At 46.9% G+C, this 17,749-nt stretch overlaps 1 protein-coding gene across 7 annotated transcripts in view; it reads left to right on the top strand.

The window, feature by feature from the left end:
• Window positions 1-17,749, top strand: part of CLPB (ClpB family mitochondrial disaggregase) — a 179,218-nt gene that overhangs the window by 134,773 nt on the left and 26,696 nt on the right. For 4 of the 7 annotated variants that reach the window (XR_009542451.1, XM_060159908.1, XM_060159910.1 and 1 more), the window contains exons 10-16: window positions 2,989-3,033; window positions 3,409-3,570; window positions 9,250-9,406; window positions 10,171-10,244; window positions 10,413-10,532; window positions 10,751-10,855; window positions 11,243-11,473. Coding sequence is in view for 6 of the 7 variants with exons in the window: in XM_060159908.1 (XP_060015891.1) it covers window positions 2,989-3,033; window positions 3,409-3,570; window positions 9,250-9,406; window positions 10,171-10,244; window positions 10,413-10,532; window positions 10,751-10,855; window positions 11,243-11,473 (894 nt within the window). In the remaining variant the exon portion in view is untranslated. Of the gene's footprint in view, window positions 1-2,988; window positions 3,034-3,408; window positions 3,571-9,249; window positions 9,407-10,170; window positions 10,245-10,412; window positions 10,533-10,750; window positions 10,856-11,242; window positions 11,561-17,749 lie in introns of those variants that run through there. The other 3 variants (XM_060159911.1, XM_060159913.1, XM_060159912.1) reach the window with 2 other exon arrangements.

The following is a 17,749-nucleotide window of genomic DNA, read 5'->3' as shown; positions in this document are numbered from 1 at the left end:
CATGTCTATCTCCCCACACTTCCTGAAGCCAGTGTTTCTCTTGGCCGAGCTGCCTGGGTCCCTCTGAAGATGCTTGCTCGCTAATGCTCCATGTCCTCTGATAACACACCCTCATGACCTTAAGAACTTCTCCAAGGCCTTTCCAACCTCTTGGATTAGGTCCTCTCCTCAGGCCATAACATAAAGGAGAAACAACGAGAGGGCATAAGGGCCTGAGTATTGAAGAAACTGCAGCTCCAAAAGGGAAAGCAGCCAAGGCCACACAGATAGTGGAGAACTGGGGCTGGAAGCCAAGCCTTGGGCTCTTTCTGCCACCCTATACCTCACGTACAGAGTGACAGGACAGAGAAAAAAATAGAATACATCACAGACTGAATTTCTGGCCAGCAACCGAACTAGAGTATAGCCTGGATTTCAGACATAGCTACCTCCCTCTCAGGGTCTTGGCGCACCCTCCCTCATCCCTAGCTCTCAGGAGAAGCATAGGCAGTGGGTGCATTCTCTTAGATGGAAGCATGTGCATCTAGGAGAGGAGCCTGAGGAGTCTCTGGGGAACCCTGATCTGGGTGGAGAGACAGGGCCTCTGAATGCCCTTATAATGCCCTAAATCCCTAAATTCTTCATGAAAAGTCATGGGCATTCTGCTTGTTTTAACTCGCAAATCCCACTCCAGAGGGTGTGCTCTTCCCCTGGGGCTAATTATGGTCGGGCCTCACCCCTGGGGGCCAGTTCCCTGGAAATCAGCCCTAGGCCCAACCATGGAGAGAGAAGGGCTGCAAGCTACATTCTAGATAGCTCTTAAGTGAAAACATGTAAATAAATGAGAAAGATTTATTAGTTTAAAAGAAAAGTAGGGGGCTTCCCTGGTGGCGCAATGGTTGAGAGTCTGCCTGCCAATGCAGGGGACACGGGTTCGTGCCCCGGTCCGGGAAGATCCCACATGCCACGGAGCGGCTGGGCCCATGAGCCATGGCCGCTGAGCCTGCGCGTCCGGAGCCTGTGCTCCGCAACGGGAGAGGCCACAACACTGAGAGGCCCGCATACTGCAAAAAAAAAAAAAAAAGAAGAAAAAAAGAAAAGTAGGGACTTCCCTGGTGGCGCAGTGGTTAAGAATCCGCCTGCCAATGCAGGGGACACGGGTTCGATCCCTGGCCTGGGAAGATCCCACATGCCGCGGAGCACCTGGGCCTGTGTGCCACAATTAGCCTGCACTCTAGAGGCCACGAGCCACAACTACTGAAGCCCACGTGCCTAGAGCCCATGCTCCACAAGAAGAGAAGCCACTGCAATAAGAAACCTGCACACTGCAACAGAGTAGCCCCTGCTCGCTGCAACTAGAGAAAGCCTGCGCACAGCAACGAAGGCCCAACGCAGCCAAAAAATAAATAAAATAAATTTATTTTTTTTAAAAAACTGTGATAAAAAAATTTTTTAATAAGTAATATAAAAATAGGGGGCTTCCCTGGTAGCGCAGTGGTTAAGAATCCGCTTGCCAATGCAGGGGACATGGGTTCGTGCCCCAGTCCGGGAAGATCCCACATGCCGCGGAGTGGCTGGGCCCGTGAGTCACATGGCCGCTGAGCCTGCGCGTCCGGAGCCTGTGCTCCGCAACGGGAGAGGCCGTGACAGTGAGAGGCCCGCGCACCGCGATGAAGAGTGGCCCCTGCTCGCCGCAACTGGAGAAAGCCCTCGCACAGAAACGAAGACCCAACACAGCCAAAAATAAATATAAATAAATAAATAAATTTAAAAAAAAAATAAGTAATATAAAAAGAAATTGGTGCAGCCACTGTGGAGAGCAGTATGGAGGTTCCTTAAAAAACTAAAAATAGAGTTACCATATGTCGCAGCAATCCCTCTCCTGGGCATATATCCAGAAAAGACGAAAACTCCAATTTGAAAAGATACATGCAGCCCAGTGATCATTGCAGCACTATTTACAATAGCCAGGACATGGAAACAACCTAAATGTCCATCAACAGACGAATGGATAAAGAAGATGTGGTACATATATACAATGGAATACTACTCAGCCATAAAAAAAGAATGAAATAATGCCATTTGCAGCAACATGGATGGACCTAGAGATTATCATACTAAGTGAAGTAAGTCAGACAGAGAAAGACAAATATTGTATCGTACACTTATATGTGGACACTAAAAGAATGATACAGATGAACTTATTTATGAAACAGAAATAGACTCTCAGACATAGAAAACAAACTCATGGTTAACAAAGGGAGAAGGGGGAGAGGATAAGTTAGTAGTTTGGGATTAACATATACACACTACTATATATAAAAAAGGTAAGTAATAAGGACCTACTTATAGCATGGGGAACTGTATTCAATATCTTGTAATAATCTATAATGGAAAAGAATCTGAAAAAGAATATATATATGTATATATGTGGGTGTGTGTATGTATAACTGAATCACTTTGCTGTACACCTGAAACTAACACAACTTTGTAAATCAACTATACTTAAAGAAAAAGGGGCATGTGCCCACATAGACTTGCAAGGTTGAGGGCACCATGGAGCTGTCTGGGTGCTTGTTGCTCCCCTCCATCTCATCATGATCCCACGCTGATGGTGACTGACTTTGTCCATGTCAGCCTGCCCCACTCAGGTGCTGCTAGAGACCAGAGACATAGCTCCAGTGCTTGGCACACACAGTATGCCCTCAGGAAATGTGGGATGAGTGGATGATGTGGTGATCAGACCCAGTAGAAGCCTGAAAAAAGAGACATTCCAAGCCAGATTTAAGGCAGGAACACGACTTGGGTTTATTAAGGTAGGGCATGAGGGAATCGTGGGGGATGAGTGGACAGAAAAAGGAGGCAAGGAGCCAGAAAAAACTATATCATGAAAATGGGATAGAAAATCTTGGCTTGGTGTGGCTTAAAAGCCGAAATATATTTGAGATCTCTCCTCCTTAACCCTTCCCCCTGCCTTCTTCAAATGGACTCCTGCTTGTTTCCACACAGGGTTTCATCAGGCTTGACATGTCTGAGTTCCAGGAGCGGCATGAGGTGAGTGAGAGTCCTTGGTGAAGTGTGGTTTGGAGAGCCTGTCAACAGGGCTCTGCCTGGCTATTTTGATGTGACTTGTCGATTAGGCCTGAGATAATTCCAGCAGTCTTGGGATTTGTCCTTTGCGGGGAGCATATGTACACAGCAGGGTCACTGATCTGTTTTGCATACGATTTGCTCTGAAGAGTAAACACAGAAAAGATCATCTGCTCTCCCATCACAGCAGGATTCCTTCCACCCAAATAGACAATCTGATTGTCCTTGTTGAGACAGGCAATCTTAACAGTATATAAAGCCATCTTACCATTGCATGTCCCATATTGGAAACTAAAAGCATAGAAAGGCCTTCCTAACTTATTTCCTTCCTTCCATCAGGTGGCCAAATTTATTGGGTCCCCACCAGGCTACATCGGCCATGAGGAGGGTGGCCAGCTGACCAAGAAGCTGAAGCAGTGCCCCAACGCTGTGGTGCTCTTCGATGAGGTGGACAAAGCCCATCCAGATGTGCTCACCATCATGCTGCAGCTGTTTGATGAGGTGCCAGTCAGCTTGGGCCGGGATGGAGTTGGGGACACCTGTAGGTATGGGGGGCTGTGAACAGCAGGACCCAGGGGCCCAGAATTGATCATTCCTCAAGTTGCTGCTTCCTCGTGTGTACGTTCAGTCACTTAGCAGGTGTGGCTTCACCCCCTCTCTGGACCGGGGCCCAGACTGGGCACCCAAGGAAGACCAGCACTGCCCAACAGTTGAAATGTTGTGGCTGCCCAGACTACCTTCGAAAGAGACAGAATGGGACAGGGGTGCCAGGGGAGAGAGAGAGAGAGCTGAATTTTTAGTTCTAGCTCTGCCCCATCTCTCGGCATCAGGGACCTCGTTTGACAAACAAGGAGGCTGGATCCAATAAGCTCCAAGAACCTTTCTGGCTCAGACAGCTCCTGCTCCTCCCCATGTCAGCCATCATTTTCACCAGTTCTTTAAAACGCCAGGGACGTTGCTGCTGTCTGTGATGGTGACCATGATGATGGAATGGTGGTGCCCTGGTTCATGGAACCGTCTTCTCCTGAGGAGCTCCAGGCTGGTCACAAGCAAGGACAGTCTCCCTCTTAACTGGTGAAATGAGCTCTAAATGAGAACAACTTCCTCTTTTTCAGCACAGTCTATGTAATAGGCCTGTGCTAAAGACTTTACAGACGTTCTTGCTAATCATCACAATAGCCAGGCAAGGTACCAATCATTTGTTACAGATGAAGAAACTGAGGTTCAGCAAGGTTATAAATGACTTGCCCAAGGCCACAGAGCTACTGTGTGGAAGAGCCAGAAATGGGCTGCAGATACATCTGGTCCCAGAGCCCCAGTTCTCCCCATCCGTACCAGTCCTTATCTTGAGCAGCGGAGGGAGAGCTTATGATCGTGGGAGGGGCTGCCATCCACCTTTTCCAGGGGTCCTGCAGAACTGGGGATGAGGCCTCCCATCTGCTCCCATGCAGGGACTATATTAGCCAGCACATGGCCGGATGGAGTCCAGTCCAGGGAAAATGTCCAGCCCCATTTTCCCTCCAGCCCTGGGAAAATGGAAAGAGGTTTGCTGCCCATGTCAAAGTGCACTAACAAAATGCAGGAATGGAACCCGTGGACCAAATAGCACATCAGGTACCAAGCCAGGAAGAACCAGATCCAAATGTCCCCACAGCTGCCCACTGCCTGTCCCACCTGGCCCAGCATCCTTGCCCCTGCCCCAGTTTATTGCTCTCTTCCTAGGCTCTCATCTGCTCCCTGTCTCGAGACCCACCCCCCACCCCCACTGAGGAATGAAGGCCAAGACTTCAAAGGTCACATATTCTGTTTCCCGCACCTGTGCTCTGAGACCACCCCGACCCCGACCCCCGCTGCCGCCTTCTAGCCTCTTGATGGGATTCAGGTACACAGCTGTGGACCAGACCCAAACCTGCCCTCTGGGAACTCCCTACCTAGTAGACAGCAGAAAGGAGATATGATAAAGTTGACATTTTTGTACTTTGTGTGCAGGGCACTGTTATTGCATGTATGAACTCCTATAATCCTCCCAGAAGGAGGATTGGTTCCCAGAAGATGGTTATTATTACTGACTCCATGTAACAAATGTAGAAACTGAAGTAAAGTGAGACGATTTATTCACCCATGGTCACACAGTTGGGAAGAGGAAATCCAGGATTTGAACCCAGGCAGTCCAGTTCCAGAGCCTGCAGCTAAAATAGTAACTACCATGCAGCCAAGGCCAAAAGAGAACAGTAGATCTGGAATAAAGCATTCACAGGAAGGGAGAGCCCGGCTTAGGGAAGGTGAGCACAGCAGCCTGGTTGGCCTCTCACTTCCCTGGAGAGGTTCCTGGTCCAGAAAGAGGGAAGGCAACTGCTGACTGAAATACAACCAACCCCACCTGGAAAATGCTTACCACTCCCGTGTGTAAGCCCTGTCCACCCCACCCACTGCTGCTGTCACTCCACTGACTACCTTGGGGAGTTGATAATAACTCCTTCCTACAGCTCCCGACAACCTGCTACAGTTTCTGATGTTTATGCCCTTGCTTCCATTGACCAAAGCTGCCATCTGAGCTTACTTAGCCAGATTTATGCATGTTTGCTTCTTGAGGACAGAGACCTTGTCTCACTCCAACCATTCCCAGAACCCACAGCACCAGGAGAAATGCCCTGTTGACTAACTTAATTCAGTAGTAATTCAGCAAACCTTCCAAGGATGAATAAGTATTTGCCAGGTGAACAGAGTGGAGAAGGGCTGGCAGTAGACACCCAGTGTGCAGAAGCACAGGGGCATGAGGCAGCCTGGTATATGCAGAGAACTACAGCTGTTCAGTATTGATCAACTGCAGAGGGAAAGGGAGAATAGAATGGTGGAGATAGGTGGATAAGGTAGACAGGGGCAGGTTAGAATGCCAGGCAGAGGAGTGTGGACTTTTTTGGTGAATAGTAAGAAGCCTTTAAAGACTTTAGGCAAGAGAGAAATATGATCAGGTTTTCACTTTATAAAGATCCTATAGGCAGCAGTGAGCAAATAGACTAGAAGGAAGAAGAGAGACCCGTGAGGAGACTGTTGAAGAGTCCAGGCGAGAGCTTGGGAGGCCTGCTCTCAAGCAGGGCTGTGAGAGGGGAGAGCTCCCGGGAAGTCCGCTGTGCAGGGCTCGGTGGTTGGATGTGAGGAGAGAGGGAGGGACCAAGGATGACCAGCGGCAGGATTTCTGGCCTGGGTGACCCATGGGTGCTGCTGCCATCAACCTGCGGCAGGGAACACAAGGGGATGAGCAACAGATTGGTGAGGAAGGTAAGGAGCTAAGGTTTGAAATTGTTGAAAATGAAATGCCACAGCCAGATGGGTATGTCCAAGAAGTCGCTCATCAGTTTGAGCGGTCTGGAGTGTAAGAGAGGCCTGCACCGGAAGCAGAGACTCAGGAATGCTTCAGCACAGAGAGAGTACCAGAAGCCACAGGAAGGGGTGAGATCTCTGACCTAGTGAGAGTATGGTGTGCAGAGAAGAGAGGTAAGAACAGCCTTGCAACCTCTCCAAAAAGAGTCAAAGGCAGAATTGCCAGAGAGTAAGAGGCAAACCAGGAGAAGGTGGTTCAGTGCGGAGCAGAGAGGACAGAGGGAGAACAGACAGTCCCTGCCTCAGTGTTTCTGAGCAAGGGGGAGTCAGGCAGCAAAGAGCAGTCCAGCCACTGTGGTGAGTGGTGTGCTAGGATAAGTAGGAGTTATAAGGGCACCTGATCCAGTCTGGGGGAATAGGGAAGCCCCCCCCCATATCCACCCAGCCCAGACCTCCCAAGCTTGGACCCAGAAAAGCAGAAGCCCTAATGCTCTCACCAAAACACCAAGCAGAGCTAATGCAGGTCACTTCTCTGTTGACCCCAGAGTCTGTAGCACAGGGCAGAAGTCCTAGGAAGCCCACCCACTGCTCCTCCCTTCAAGGACAGAAACGGGGGAAAGCAGCCCCTATAACCCTGAGGTGAGCATTCACGCGCCACCCAGGATGCGTGCACTCCAGTCGTTGCTGAGAGGCAGGACAGCAACAGCTCCCTCTTTGGGACACATTTTCTTGCCAGGGACTCTGAGGAGAAGGAGACGTGAACAGTGTGAAGGTCACCCTTTGGGTCAGTAATACACTGCACCTGCTCCCCTCACCCACCTGGGACCCATCCTCAGGCCCAGTTATGAGCAGAGCTTTGATCTCTCAGAAAGAAATGGCCACTGGTTATTGCTCTGGCCAGTACAGCAGTGTGTGTGCTCAGTCCTCAGGGATGAGCTCTGCGAACACACACAGGGTCATCTGCATGCACTTGGGCACATCACACATGCACGCAGACATGGTCCCCAAAACTAGAGTTGCCCTTAGTGGATTCTGTCGTGTTGTAACCCATAAGCAGGGGGTGAAGTAGGAAGCTAATGGCCAAGCTCAGGAACATCTGCTTGCACCCTTGCCTTCTCTTCGTCCCTCCCAAGGCTGGGACGGGAGAGTGACCAGGATTTGGATCTCGAGGCCCCCGTTGAATAGACCCCCTTGGAACTAACACTTTCTGAGGCCTGTGCCAAGGTCCCATGTAAAGTGAGGCAGAAAAGCACTTGGTACTGTGCCCAGTACACAGTAGGCGCTCAGTTAATGCACATTCCTTTTTTACCTCTGAGGGCCAGGACTGGTCTGCCTTTGCATTGGCTTTAGAACCAAGGGCTGACCTTGAGTGAGGCCCTCGCCACCAGGGAAAGGGGAACACTTGAGGAGGATTGGTTACCTGAGGCTGGGGCAGGGCCCAGCATCACTGGCTTGGGCAGGTGCCAACAGGCTGAGGTCAGTGACCTTTCCCCAAAGCCATGTTCTCAAACTTGGCAGGAGTTATGCTTTTGCCTGCAACCCAGATGAGTTCCCAGGAAGGTCTGCCTCTCCCCACACCTGTCCCGGTAGCTTGTTTCCTGTCAGGATCAAAGGATGCAAACTGAATTTGGCAGAATTCTGAGAAATTTTTATTTAGGGAAAGAAAATTGCACGAGGCCTCATTTTATCCCACACTGTTGGTATGACCCCAGTAGTCTGGTGTACAGTGAAGGATATGGGTTCTGGGGTCAGACAGTTCAATAGAGCCTCAGCTCTACTGTATTCTAGCTGTGAGACCTTGTACAAATTACTTAACCTCTCTGAGCCTCAGCTTCTTTGTAGGGGTGGTGAGGATTCAAGCATTCAGCAAGCAAGTGTTGAGCACATGCTATATGCCAGACACTGTTCTAGGACCCAGTGAGAGCAAGACCCAGCCTCTGCCCTCATAAAGCGACCTTCTAGTGGGCAGAGCACAACAGTGCACGGAAAGCACTAAGCAGGGCACCGGCAGTGGAAGTAGATGTGCCCATCAAAGTCAGACTCCATCAGTTCCTCTCAATGGGGCCCTGATTAGTGCTTTTTTATAAATGACTGCAAAGTGCTGTTGTACCATGCTAGCCTTGAGGTTTGCTGAGTGGGCAGAGTTCCTTGCCCTTGAACTGAATGGCCCTGGACAGCTACAATTTTCTCATTCTTCTGTCTCCTCCCTCTACTGTTGCCCCTTTTCTCTTTCCTTGTGCATCTGTTTCTAGTAAAGATGCTTTCTTCTGTGTCACCTCTAGAAAAAGCTAAAGATTCCAAGGCAATTTCCCAAGTTGGTTAAGGGAGGGACATTAACCAGGCCAGAGGATGGCTCTAAAGATGCAGAGATTATACCTGTTTCAGTTCATTTACCTGGTCCTCACAATGACCCTGTAGAATACCCTCCTCTGACCTCCTACAGCAGCGTGGCCTTCCCTTTATCATAACATTTAACCACTGAATTGTGACTGCTTGTTTCCTGACCTCACTCCTTCTCTAGACTGGGAGCATGTCAGAGGCTCAGTGAGTCCCCAGTGCCCCAACACAGAGCCTGGCCCAGACTGGGCCTCCAGGAGAGTGTGTTGGATGGATGCATGTACAGTCAGGCTGGCTTCTGGGTGCCCTCAGAGATGCCAGACAGCAGGTTCAGTCTCAACCTGGGGCACTCCCAGCAGGTGAGCACTGTAGCCGAGGTGTGAGAACAGTGCTCAGAGACCCCAGAGGAGGGAGTGCTGACTCTGCTGGAGGAGGGGGAGGCACAGGGGTTCTGGAGAGAGCTCCTGGGAGAGGGGCCCAGCCTTACCACTCCCTGACCATGCAGTCACGGTTCCTTCCCAGGGCCGGCTGACAGATGGAAAAGGGAAGACCATCGACTGCAAGGACGCCATCTTCATCATGACCTCCAACGTGGGCAGTGACGAGATAGCACAGCACGCGCTGCAGCTGAGGCAGGAAGCTTTGGAGATGAGCCATAACCGGATCGCCGAGAACCTTGGTACAGCACGTGGCCCGAGCTCTCTGGGCAACTGGTCAAGTGACCAGGCCGCCAGCGCATCTCCTGGGGTCAAGGATGGCAGGATGGCATTGGTGTCCTGGGGCCAGATGAGGGCCCTGGTAGCATCTTTGTTCCTAGCTGGTCCTGACCAGACACCAAGCACCCTACTAGATAGTGGAGGGAGGCAGACAGACGGTGCCCCTACTTCCTCAAGAAATCCCCAAGTCTCTTGGGTGACAGGAGGGCTCCAGACAGAGTAATGGACAGAGCCACACCAGGGCATGGGGCCAGGAAGAGGCCAGGGCCTAAGGAGACTGAAGGGATGCACACTCAACAGATGGAGACACTTCGGTGCAATGAGGGGATAGCAGATCAGAAACCGTATGGAGGTGACACAGCCTTTTTCAGCCAGGGAGCCTTCCTGCATAGGAGGAAAGGAGGAGCATGTCAGGCAGGAGGCCACATCTGTCACCTTTCTATTTAGGATTGAACTCTCCAGCCCAGTCTTGGTCCTGACTCTTCTCCTCTCCCCTCCCCTCCTTCATACAGTTCCTACCAGTACATGAGCAGTGGAAGGGCCTAGGAGGTACCCAGTCCAGGCCTCTCATTGTGCAGGTGAGGAGAAGGCTGAGGCCCAGACAGCCTGAGACCTTGACCAGGAACACACAGACCATAAGGGTCAGGACCAGGGCTTTTTTCATGGATAGAGCGAAGGAGCAGGCACAGCTCCCAAAGGTCCTGGGTTTATGATTCTGTCTCTACAGGGGATGTCCAGACTAGTGACAAGATCACCATCTCTAAGAACTTCAAGGAAAATGTGATTCGCCCCATCCTAAAAGTAAGAGCTCTTTGTCATTCCTGCTGGAACCTCGGGTTGGGGGAGATCCCCTTAGCCATCGTGAAGATACGGAAACCCTCCCACACCCATCTTCCCCAATAGGGTCCAGTAATTCCTTTATACCCTCTGGGTCACTGAGTTCACCCCATCCCTAACCTGGCCCTATAGGCTCACTTCAGGAGAGATGAGTTTCTGGGACGAATCAATGAGATCGTCTACTTCCTCCCCTTCTGCCACTCGGAGCTCATCCAACTCGTCAACAAGGAGCTGAATTTCTGGGCCAAGAGAGTAAGAGCGGGGACTGCCTGTGGGTGGGGGTGGGATATATGCCCACTGGAAGTCAGGGAACACTGGGCTGGGAGCGCCACCCCCAGAAGAAGGAGCACAGAGGGGTCCAGTGGCTATAGGGCACACAGTCTCTCACAGGCCCAGGCCTCAGGCCAGAGCGCTGAGAGATAGAAAGCCCTGGCCCACATTCAGGCATGCTCCTATCTGACCTGTCCCAGGCCAAGCAAAGGCACAACATCACACTGCTCTGGGACCGTGAGGTGGCAGACGTGTTGGTTGACGGCTACAACGTGCACTATGGCGCCCGCTCCATTAAGCATGAGGTGAGCACAGGAGCCTGAGAGAAGTGAGGCACCTCCACACCTCCCTCCCTGGTGCCCCCAGACGCATTCCCTGGGCTCCCAGTCTGTCCAGACAGGCAGGAATTGTTCTTAGAACAGATGCCTCTTCAGAACCAAAAACAATATAATCAAGTAAAACCCCTATCCTAAAGGGTAACTGAGTTTGAACCCCTACCAGTGTGAGAAACTGGGCTGAGAACCTCAGAAACTGACATTAATGTGTCATTAGCACTGTCCTGCAAGCTTGCGTTGTTAGCCTTTTGCAGATGAAAAAGCTGAAGCTTTGAGTAAGTACTTGCCTGAGCAGTAAGTGATAGAGCCAGGCCTCCAGGCTTTGGCAGTGAAGACCACTTCACCTACCACCTGCAGGTGGAGCGCCGTGTGGTAAACCAGCTGGCGGCCGCCTACGAGCAGGACCTGCTGCCAGGGGGCTGCACTCTGCGCATCACTGTGGAGGACTCAGACAAGCAGCTACTCAAGAGTCCTGAACTGCCCTCACCCCAGGCTGAGAAGCGTCCACCCAAGCTGCGGCTGGAGATCATCGATAAGGACAGCAAGACCCACAGATTGGACATCCAGGCACCACTAAACCCTGAGAAGGTGTGCCACACCCTCTAGTGTCTACCTACCTGCCTATACGTGCCCTGAACACCTAATAAAGCCCCCTTGGCTGTGGCATGGTAACGACCTACCTTCTCCTCCTGCCTCTCACTCCTCTCCAAAGTCAAAAGCAGGAATTTTGCCCTACCCTGATCCCTTCCTGTGGGCCCCACATGTGCTAACAGGTCTCTGGGAGAGGAGCTGCTCCTCCATCCCCTTCAAGCCAGGGGGAAGAGGGAGGTCTCTTATCTCTGTCCTTCAGCGTGATCCCCATGTCCCAGCGTCTCTGGAACTTTATCATGTTTCCTGGAAGCTCAGAAGTATGGCAGCTGAGAACAGATCTGGCTGGAAAGAGACAGGGACCAGGCTGTGACCTGCCACCCTTTACTGGCTCTCATGCAACTGAGTCCCCAGAATGTCTCCACTGGGAATGGAGAAGAATGCAGAGGCCCAGGCACAGAGGTTCTGCATTTAGGCCGTAGCTTCCTCTTTCCCAAGCTCTAAAATTCCAAGGGAAAGGGACTCTCAGGGACACTACTGTGTCATAGCTACTGTTGCTCCCCACCCCATGTTCAGAGGTCAGACCAGAGCATGTCTCTCCAGCCTTGGAACTAAGCCAGCATAGGGCATCTTTAGGAGGAAGGCTGACTGGGCACTACCCTGCCCTACACGGAGACTGGACAGAAGTTACCAAATGACCAAGCAAGGTCAGCTCTACAGGGCCTCCTTCAGGAGACCAACTACGTAGACATTGGGGAACTGCAGGAGGAGGAATCATGGGGTCGGGCTCTGCCCAGATGGCCATGGAGCCTGCCTCAGCCCCGTCTATACTATGATCCCAGCTAAGTGAACCTGGAATAAACAGCTCCCCTGTGCAGTCTGCATGTTAGTCACTAAGCAGAGGGACTGCACACCATCCCCCAAGGCATTCCACAGACCAGACATGTTCCAGCCTCAGCTTAGCAGGGCACAGCAAGGCTTGGTACACCTTGGGAACCATCTGCAATAGCCACCATCGATGACCATGTCATCACCCTCCCCCTGCGGGGCCATTTTGGAACCTTCCTTTGGTGTTACAAAGTCTCTTTCAGGAAGCAGAAAATGGGGACAGGAATCAATCCCTTGGGTGATGACAACATGGCGGGTGTGAGGCAGTCAGAAGCCAGAACGTGGGCTCCAGCAGATGCTCCAGCAATCACTGTCCAGCCCCTCAAGGAGTTGTCTGCTGCTTCTTAACCTCAGTGACTGCCATTCTTTTTTTTTTTTAATTTATTTTATTTACTTATTTTTGGCTGCGTTGGGTCTTTGTTGCTGCACGCGGGCTTTCTGTAGTTGGAGCGAGTGGGGGCTACTCTTCGTTGTGGTGTGTGGGCTTCTCATTGCTGTGGCTTCTCTTGTTGCAGAGCATGAGCTCTAGGTGCACAGGTTTCAGTAGTTGTGGCACGTGGGCTCAGTAGTTGTAGCTCACGTGCCATTCTTTTTTGTGTGTTGTTATTATTATTATTATTTTACTTCTTGCTCTGAAATAATTTTAGACTTACAGGTAGTTGCCAAAATAATAGAGTTCCCATGCACCCTTCACCAGCTTCTCCTAATATTAACATCTTTAAAAATTATTAAATTACAGTATAATTAGTAAAACCAGGAAATTAACATGATACAGTACTACTAACTAATCTGTAGACATTCAAATTTTGCCATGTTCCCCACTGATGTCCTTTTTCTGGTCCAGAATCCAGTCGAGGAGCCCACATTGCATTTTGTTATGTTTTCTTCATCTCCTTCAGCCTGTGACAGTTCCTCTGGCTTTCTTTGCCTTTTATGACCTTGACACTTTTGAAATGTCCAGATCAGTTAATTTGTAGAATGTCCCTTAATTTGGGTGTGCCTGCTGTTTTCACATGATTAGATCGAGGGTCTACATTTTGGGCAAGACTAACCCACAAGTGATGCTGTGCCCTTCTTAGTGCCTCATAGTGGCAGCACATGGCTGAGGTTGTGTGTGCCAGTTTCTCCACTGTAGGTTTACTAATTTCCCTTTTGAAATTAATAAGAATCTCATGGAAAGATAGGAGCTGTATAGATGTCTTATTTATCCTTAGAATTTTGCCTATTGATTTTTAGCATCCATCAATGGTTCTTACTTATAACAAGCATTAATATTGTATTTGCCTAATGATGACTTTCTCTTTTCTTATTCCATCTATGTTTATTAATTGGTATTCTACTGTAAGGAACAGCTGTCTCTTTTCCCCCATTTATTTATTCAGTAATTTATTTATATTAGTATAAACTAATGGATATTTGTTTTAGTCTATGGGTTATAACCTAATACTAACATAGTTTTTTTTTTGCTCATTTGGCCTAGATTTGGCCATTGGGAGCTCCTAAATTGGCTCCTGTGTTGTTTCAACATTGCCCCATCATTTTTTTTAGTATTGCCTTACTTTCTGGTACCACAGGATATTCCAGGCTCACTCATTCTTTTCTTGTCCCAGCCCTGGCATCAGCTATTTCTCTAAGCAGCTCCTGGTTCCTTTTATTTGAGAATGGTACTTAGAAACTAAGGTGGTATATTCATTGCTACTGGAGTGTTGTTGCTTCTAGGCCTTTTCAGCACACAAAGCTAGGAAATATATGTGTGTATGTTAACACATGTATCACACACAACTGAATTTATTACTGTATCTGTCCATCTGTATATTATTAAAAACTATGAGTCCGTATTGATGCCTACAGTTCAAATCCAACACCACAAGGTTTGCAATTTGCCCTTATTATTATGACTTTACTATTTTTTTTCTGCTTCTTCCTCTCCTGCTATCTCTGTTTCTTCTCCTCTCACTCTGTTTTTTGTTCAGACTTCCCTTAGAGGCTCTAATTAAGTCAGTCAGTGACCATCCTATATGGAACATTCCTACTGGATAAAGTTCTTATGCTTGGCTGTCAGTCCCTTGGTTTAGTCAGCTGCGGCCAGGAGCAGCAGACATATAACTCAAAACCAGATAATTTTTGTACAAGAAAACCCAATGGCCACCTTTCTGAGAAGAGGGTAGGGGACAGGGTAGACCCTCAGATTCTGAGGAACTTAAGTATCACTTGTAGGGAATCTTAGCTAGACCTCCTAGGTGATGTTGGACCATAGCATCCTAGGCAGTATTCAGCTCACTTGCATTATTTGTTCTATGTAAGAACAAATAGAGTGTAAGATCCAAGAGGGCAGATACCCAGTTATTCCACTCACTATCCTATTCATAGAAGCTGGCACAGAGCCATCACATGATGGCTGCTCCAGGTATTTGGATGGATGGGTGGGCCCTGCAGCAAGCATAGACCTTCATAGTGCGTCCCAGGACAAAACAGTATCATATGTTCATGGAGCACACATTTGTCATGTGTTTGTGGCCAGGCAGTAGAACCTGCTAGACCCTTAGTGAATGGGGCAAAGTAAGACCCCAGATACTTACTGAGTATCCAGAAATACATGAGGCTGGACTTGCAAATGAAAATGTAATATCTTTATTGTTCAAAAGGAAAAATTCAAAGATATGTAGTGATGGTTTTAGGAATTTAGAAAAAAACACATTTAAAGCATAGGAAAATAGAAAATGTCTCAATTAAAGATAAAACCTGAAGTTAAGTAGGAATTCAAAAAACAAAAAAAGGAGAAAGGATAAGAAAACTATTCTTTTTGAAAACACCAATAAAATAGATAAAATCTCCTCAGCCTGATATAGGGAAAAAGCAAAAAAAAAAAAAACAAACAAAAAACCAAGATTAGGAATGAGAAATCAGACATAACCACATATATGAACGTATTTAAAATAATTTTAGGAGAAGTCTGTGGCCACAATTTTGAAAACAGAGCAGATAGATCGTTTCCTAGCAAACACTGACCCAAGTCAGTGGTTTGAATACGCCAATTAGTTACCAAAAGAAGAGATTGGAAAGGTCATTAAAATTTTATCTTTTTAAAAGATTGTTTTCTTTAAACTTTTTAAATTGACATATACATGGAAAAGTACACAAATCACAAGTATACAATTCAATGAGTTATCCACAAAGTGAATACCACTGTAGCCATCATCCAGCCCAAAAAATAGATCAGAGTAATTTTTAATTACTATAAAAACTGATTCAGATCATGGGAAAAGATGGAAAGATGCTCAGTTGATTTTTAAAGGCCAGCGTAAGATTAATACTCAAACCCGCTAAACTGCCAAAAAGAATGCCATAGCTTAATCTCATCTACGACTATAGAGGCAAAACTTCCAAATAAAACTAAGTTGAATTATACAACATAATTATGTAAGTTTTATTTCAGCAATACAAGCCTCAGTATCAGGAAATTTATTAATATAATCCATTACATCAAGAACTTGAAGATTATTTAAATGTCTGTAGATTAATTTTCTTATTTTGATAATAGTTCTTATGATTATGTAAGAGAATATCCTTGTTTTTAGAAAATATACATTGAAATATTTAAAGATAAAGACAGTTGGCAAATGTTTCAGGAAGCTAAATTATACATACACACACATACAAAAGTATACATACAGAATGATAAAACAAAAGTAAAGTATTTATTTTACATGGAGGAAATCTGAGTGAAGGGTATACAGGAACTCTTTGTATTGTTTTTGCAACTTTTCTGTAAGTCTAAAATTATTTCAAAATAAAGTTTTTTTAATGAAAGGAGATGAACATTTTATCAGTATATGCTGAAAAAGCATTTGATAAAATATTACAGCTTTAAGTATGATTTGATAAACTCCAAGTAAAAGAAACCATCAAAAGCCAATAGCAAACATTTTTAATTATAAATACTAAAGCTACTTCTGTTAAAGTCTGAAATAAGACAAGAGTCAACACTGCTTTGAAAATTTAGGTGTAAATAATTAGGCAAGAAAAGTGAGTAATTAGTATCTATTGGAAAATAATAAATGATCTTGTTTTGTTGATATGTGACTGTGCTTTTAGGAGATCTAAGAGGCTATAAGTAAAACCTATTAGCATTAATAAGGACATTTGGTAAGTGAGTAAAAGATAAATGTACAAAAATCAATTGCTTTTTTCTATTCCAGCAATAATCAACTAGAAACAATAACAAAAGTATTCCATTCACAATTGAAATAAATAGGTGTATGTATTTGCTCATATAAATATAAAATATCTCTGGAAGAGAGAAGAATTGGGCAGAGAGGAGACTGCAATGGAAGGGTAAATTCACTGTATTCATTTTTATAATTTAAAGTTTTGAACCATATTAATGTGATACCTATTCAAAATTATAAAATGCTAAGAATAAACAAAAAATCATATTGAAGGGCATAGAACAAGATCTGACAAGTGAAAAGACATACTAGGTTCTTGGAAGGGTGACTTGATATCATTAAAGTGTCAATTCTTTAATATACAATTCAGTGCAAGCATAGTTAGACTCGAACATCTTTAATTTAATAAAATTAAAATCATGTTATACTGAAGTGTCTAGTAGCTTCACCATATGGAGCTACTGTTTTCTGGGTTAGGGAGATAATGAGTTACTACTGCTGTCAGTTACTACAATTCCATCTTGATAGCACGCGAACTAGAGAATAAGTAAATGTAACTACTATCAATGTACACCCTAAATAAAATTATGAGAGAATAGAAAGAGAAGAATTAATGTCTGTGACTGGAGTGTAGAGAGTGTATGTGAGTGTGAAGAAGAGGAGAAAGTGGTGGGAAATGAAGCTAGAGAGGTGAGTTTCTGTACTTCATAGTGTCTTGAATGCCATGCTGAGAGGATGAAATGGCCATATTTGTGTCTTTAAAAGACCCTTTGGGGCTTCCCTGGTGGCACAGTGGTTGAGAGTCTGCCTGCTGATGCAGGGGACACGGGTTTGTGCCCCGGTCCAGGAAGATCCCATATGCCACAGAGCGGCTGGGCCCGTGAGCCATGACCGCTGAGCCTGCGCGTCCGGAGCCTGTGCTCTGCAACAGGAGAGGCCAGAACAGTGAGAGGCCCGCGTACCGCAAAAAAAAAAAAAAAAAAAAAGCCCCTTGATTACAATATGCAGAATGTTTGGGGGTGACTTCTGACCAATATATCAATACAACAGACAGTAGTTCCAGGCAAACTCACTTCCTACCTCAAATATAGAAATATTGAATATTATGTAGCCAAAAAAAAAAGTTTGACACACAACTGGACTTAAACCTAAAAATGGGAAATCCCAGGGTTCCAGAAATGAATGGGAACCCAAAAGTCAGAGGGTTTGTGAGAGTGGA

Source organism: Lagenorhynchus albirostris, chromosome 9 (genome assembly GCF_949774975.1).
Source record: "Lagenorhynchus albirostris chromosome 9, mLagAlb1.1, whole genome shotgun sequence".
Taxonomy (NCBI): Eukaryota; Metazoa; Chordata; class Mammalia; order Artiodactyla; family Delphinidae; genus Lagenorhynchus; species Lagenorhynchus albirostris.
This window is presented reverse-complemented; position numbering and strand designations above follow the sequence as displayed.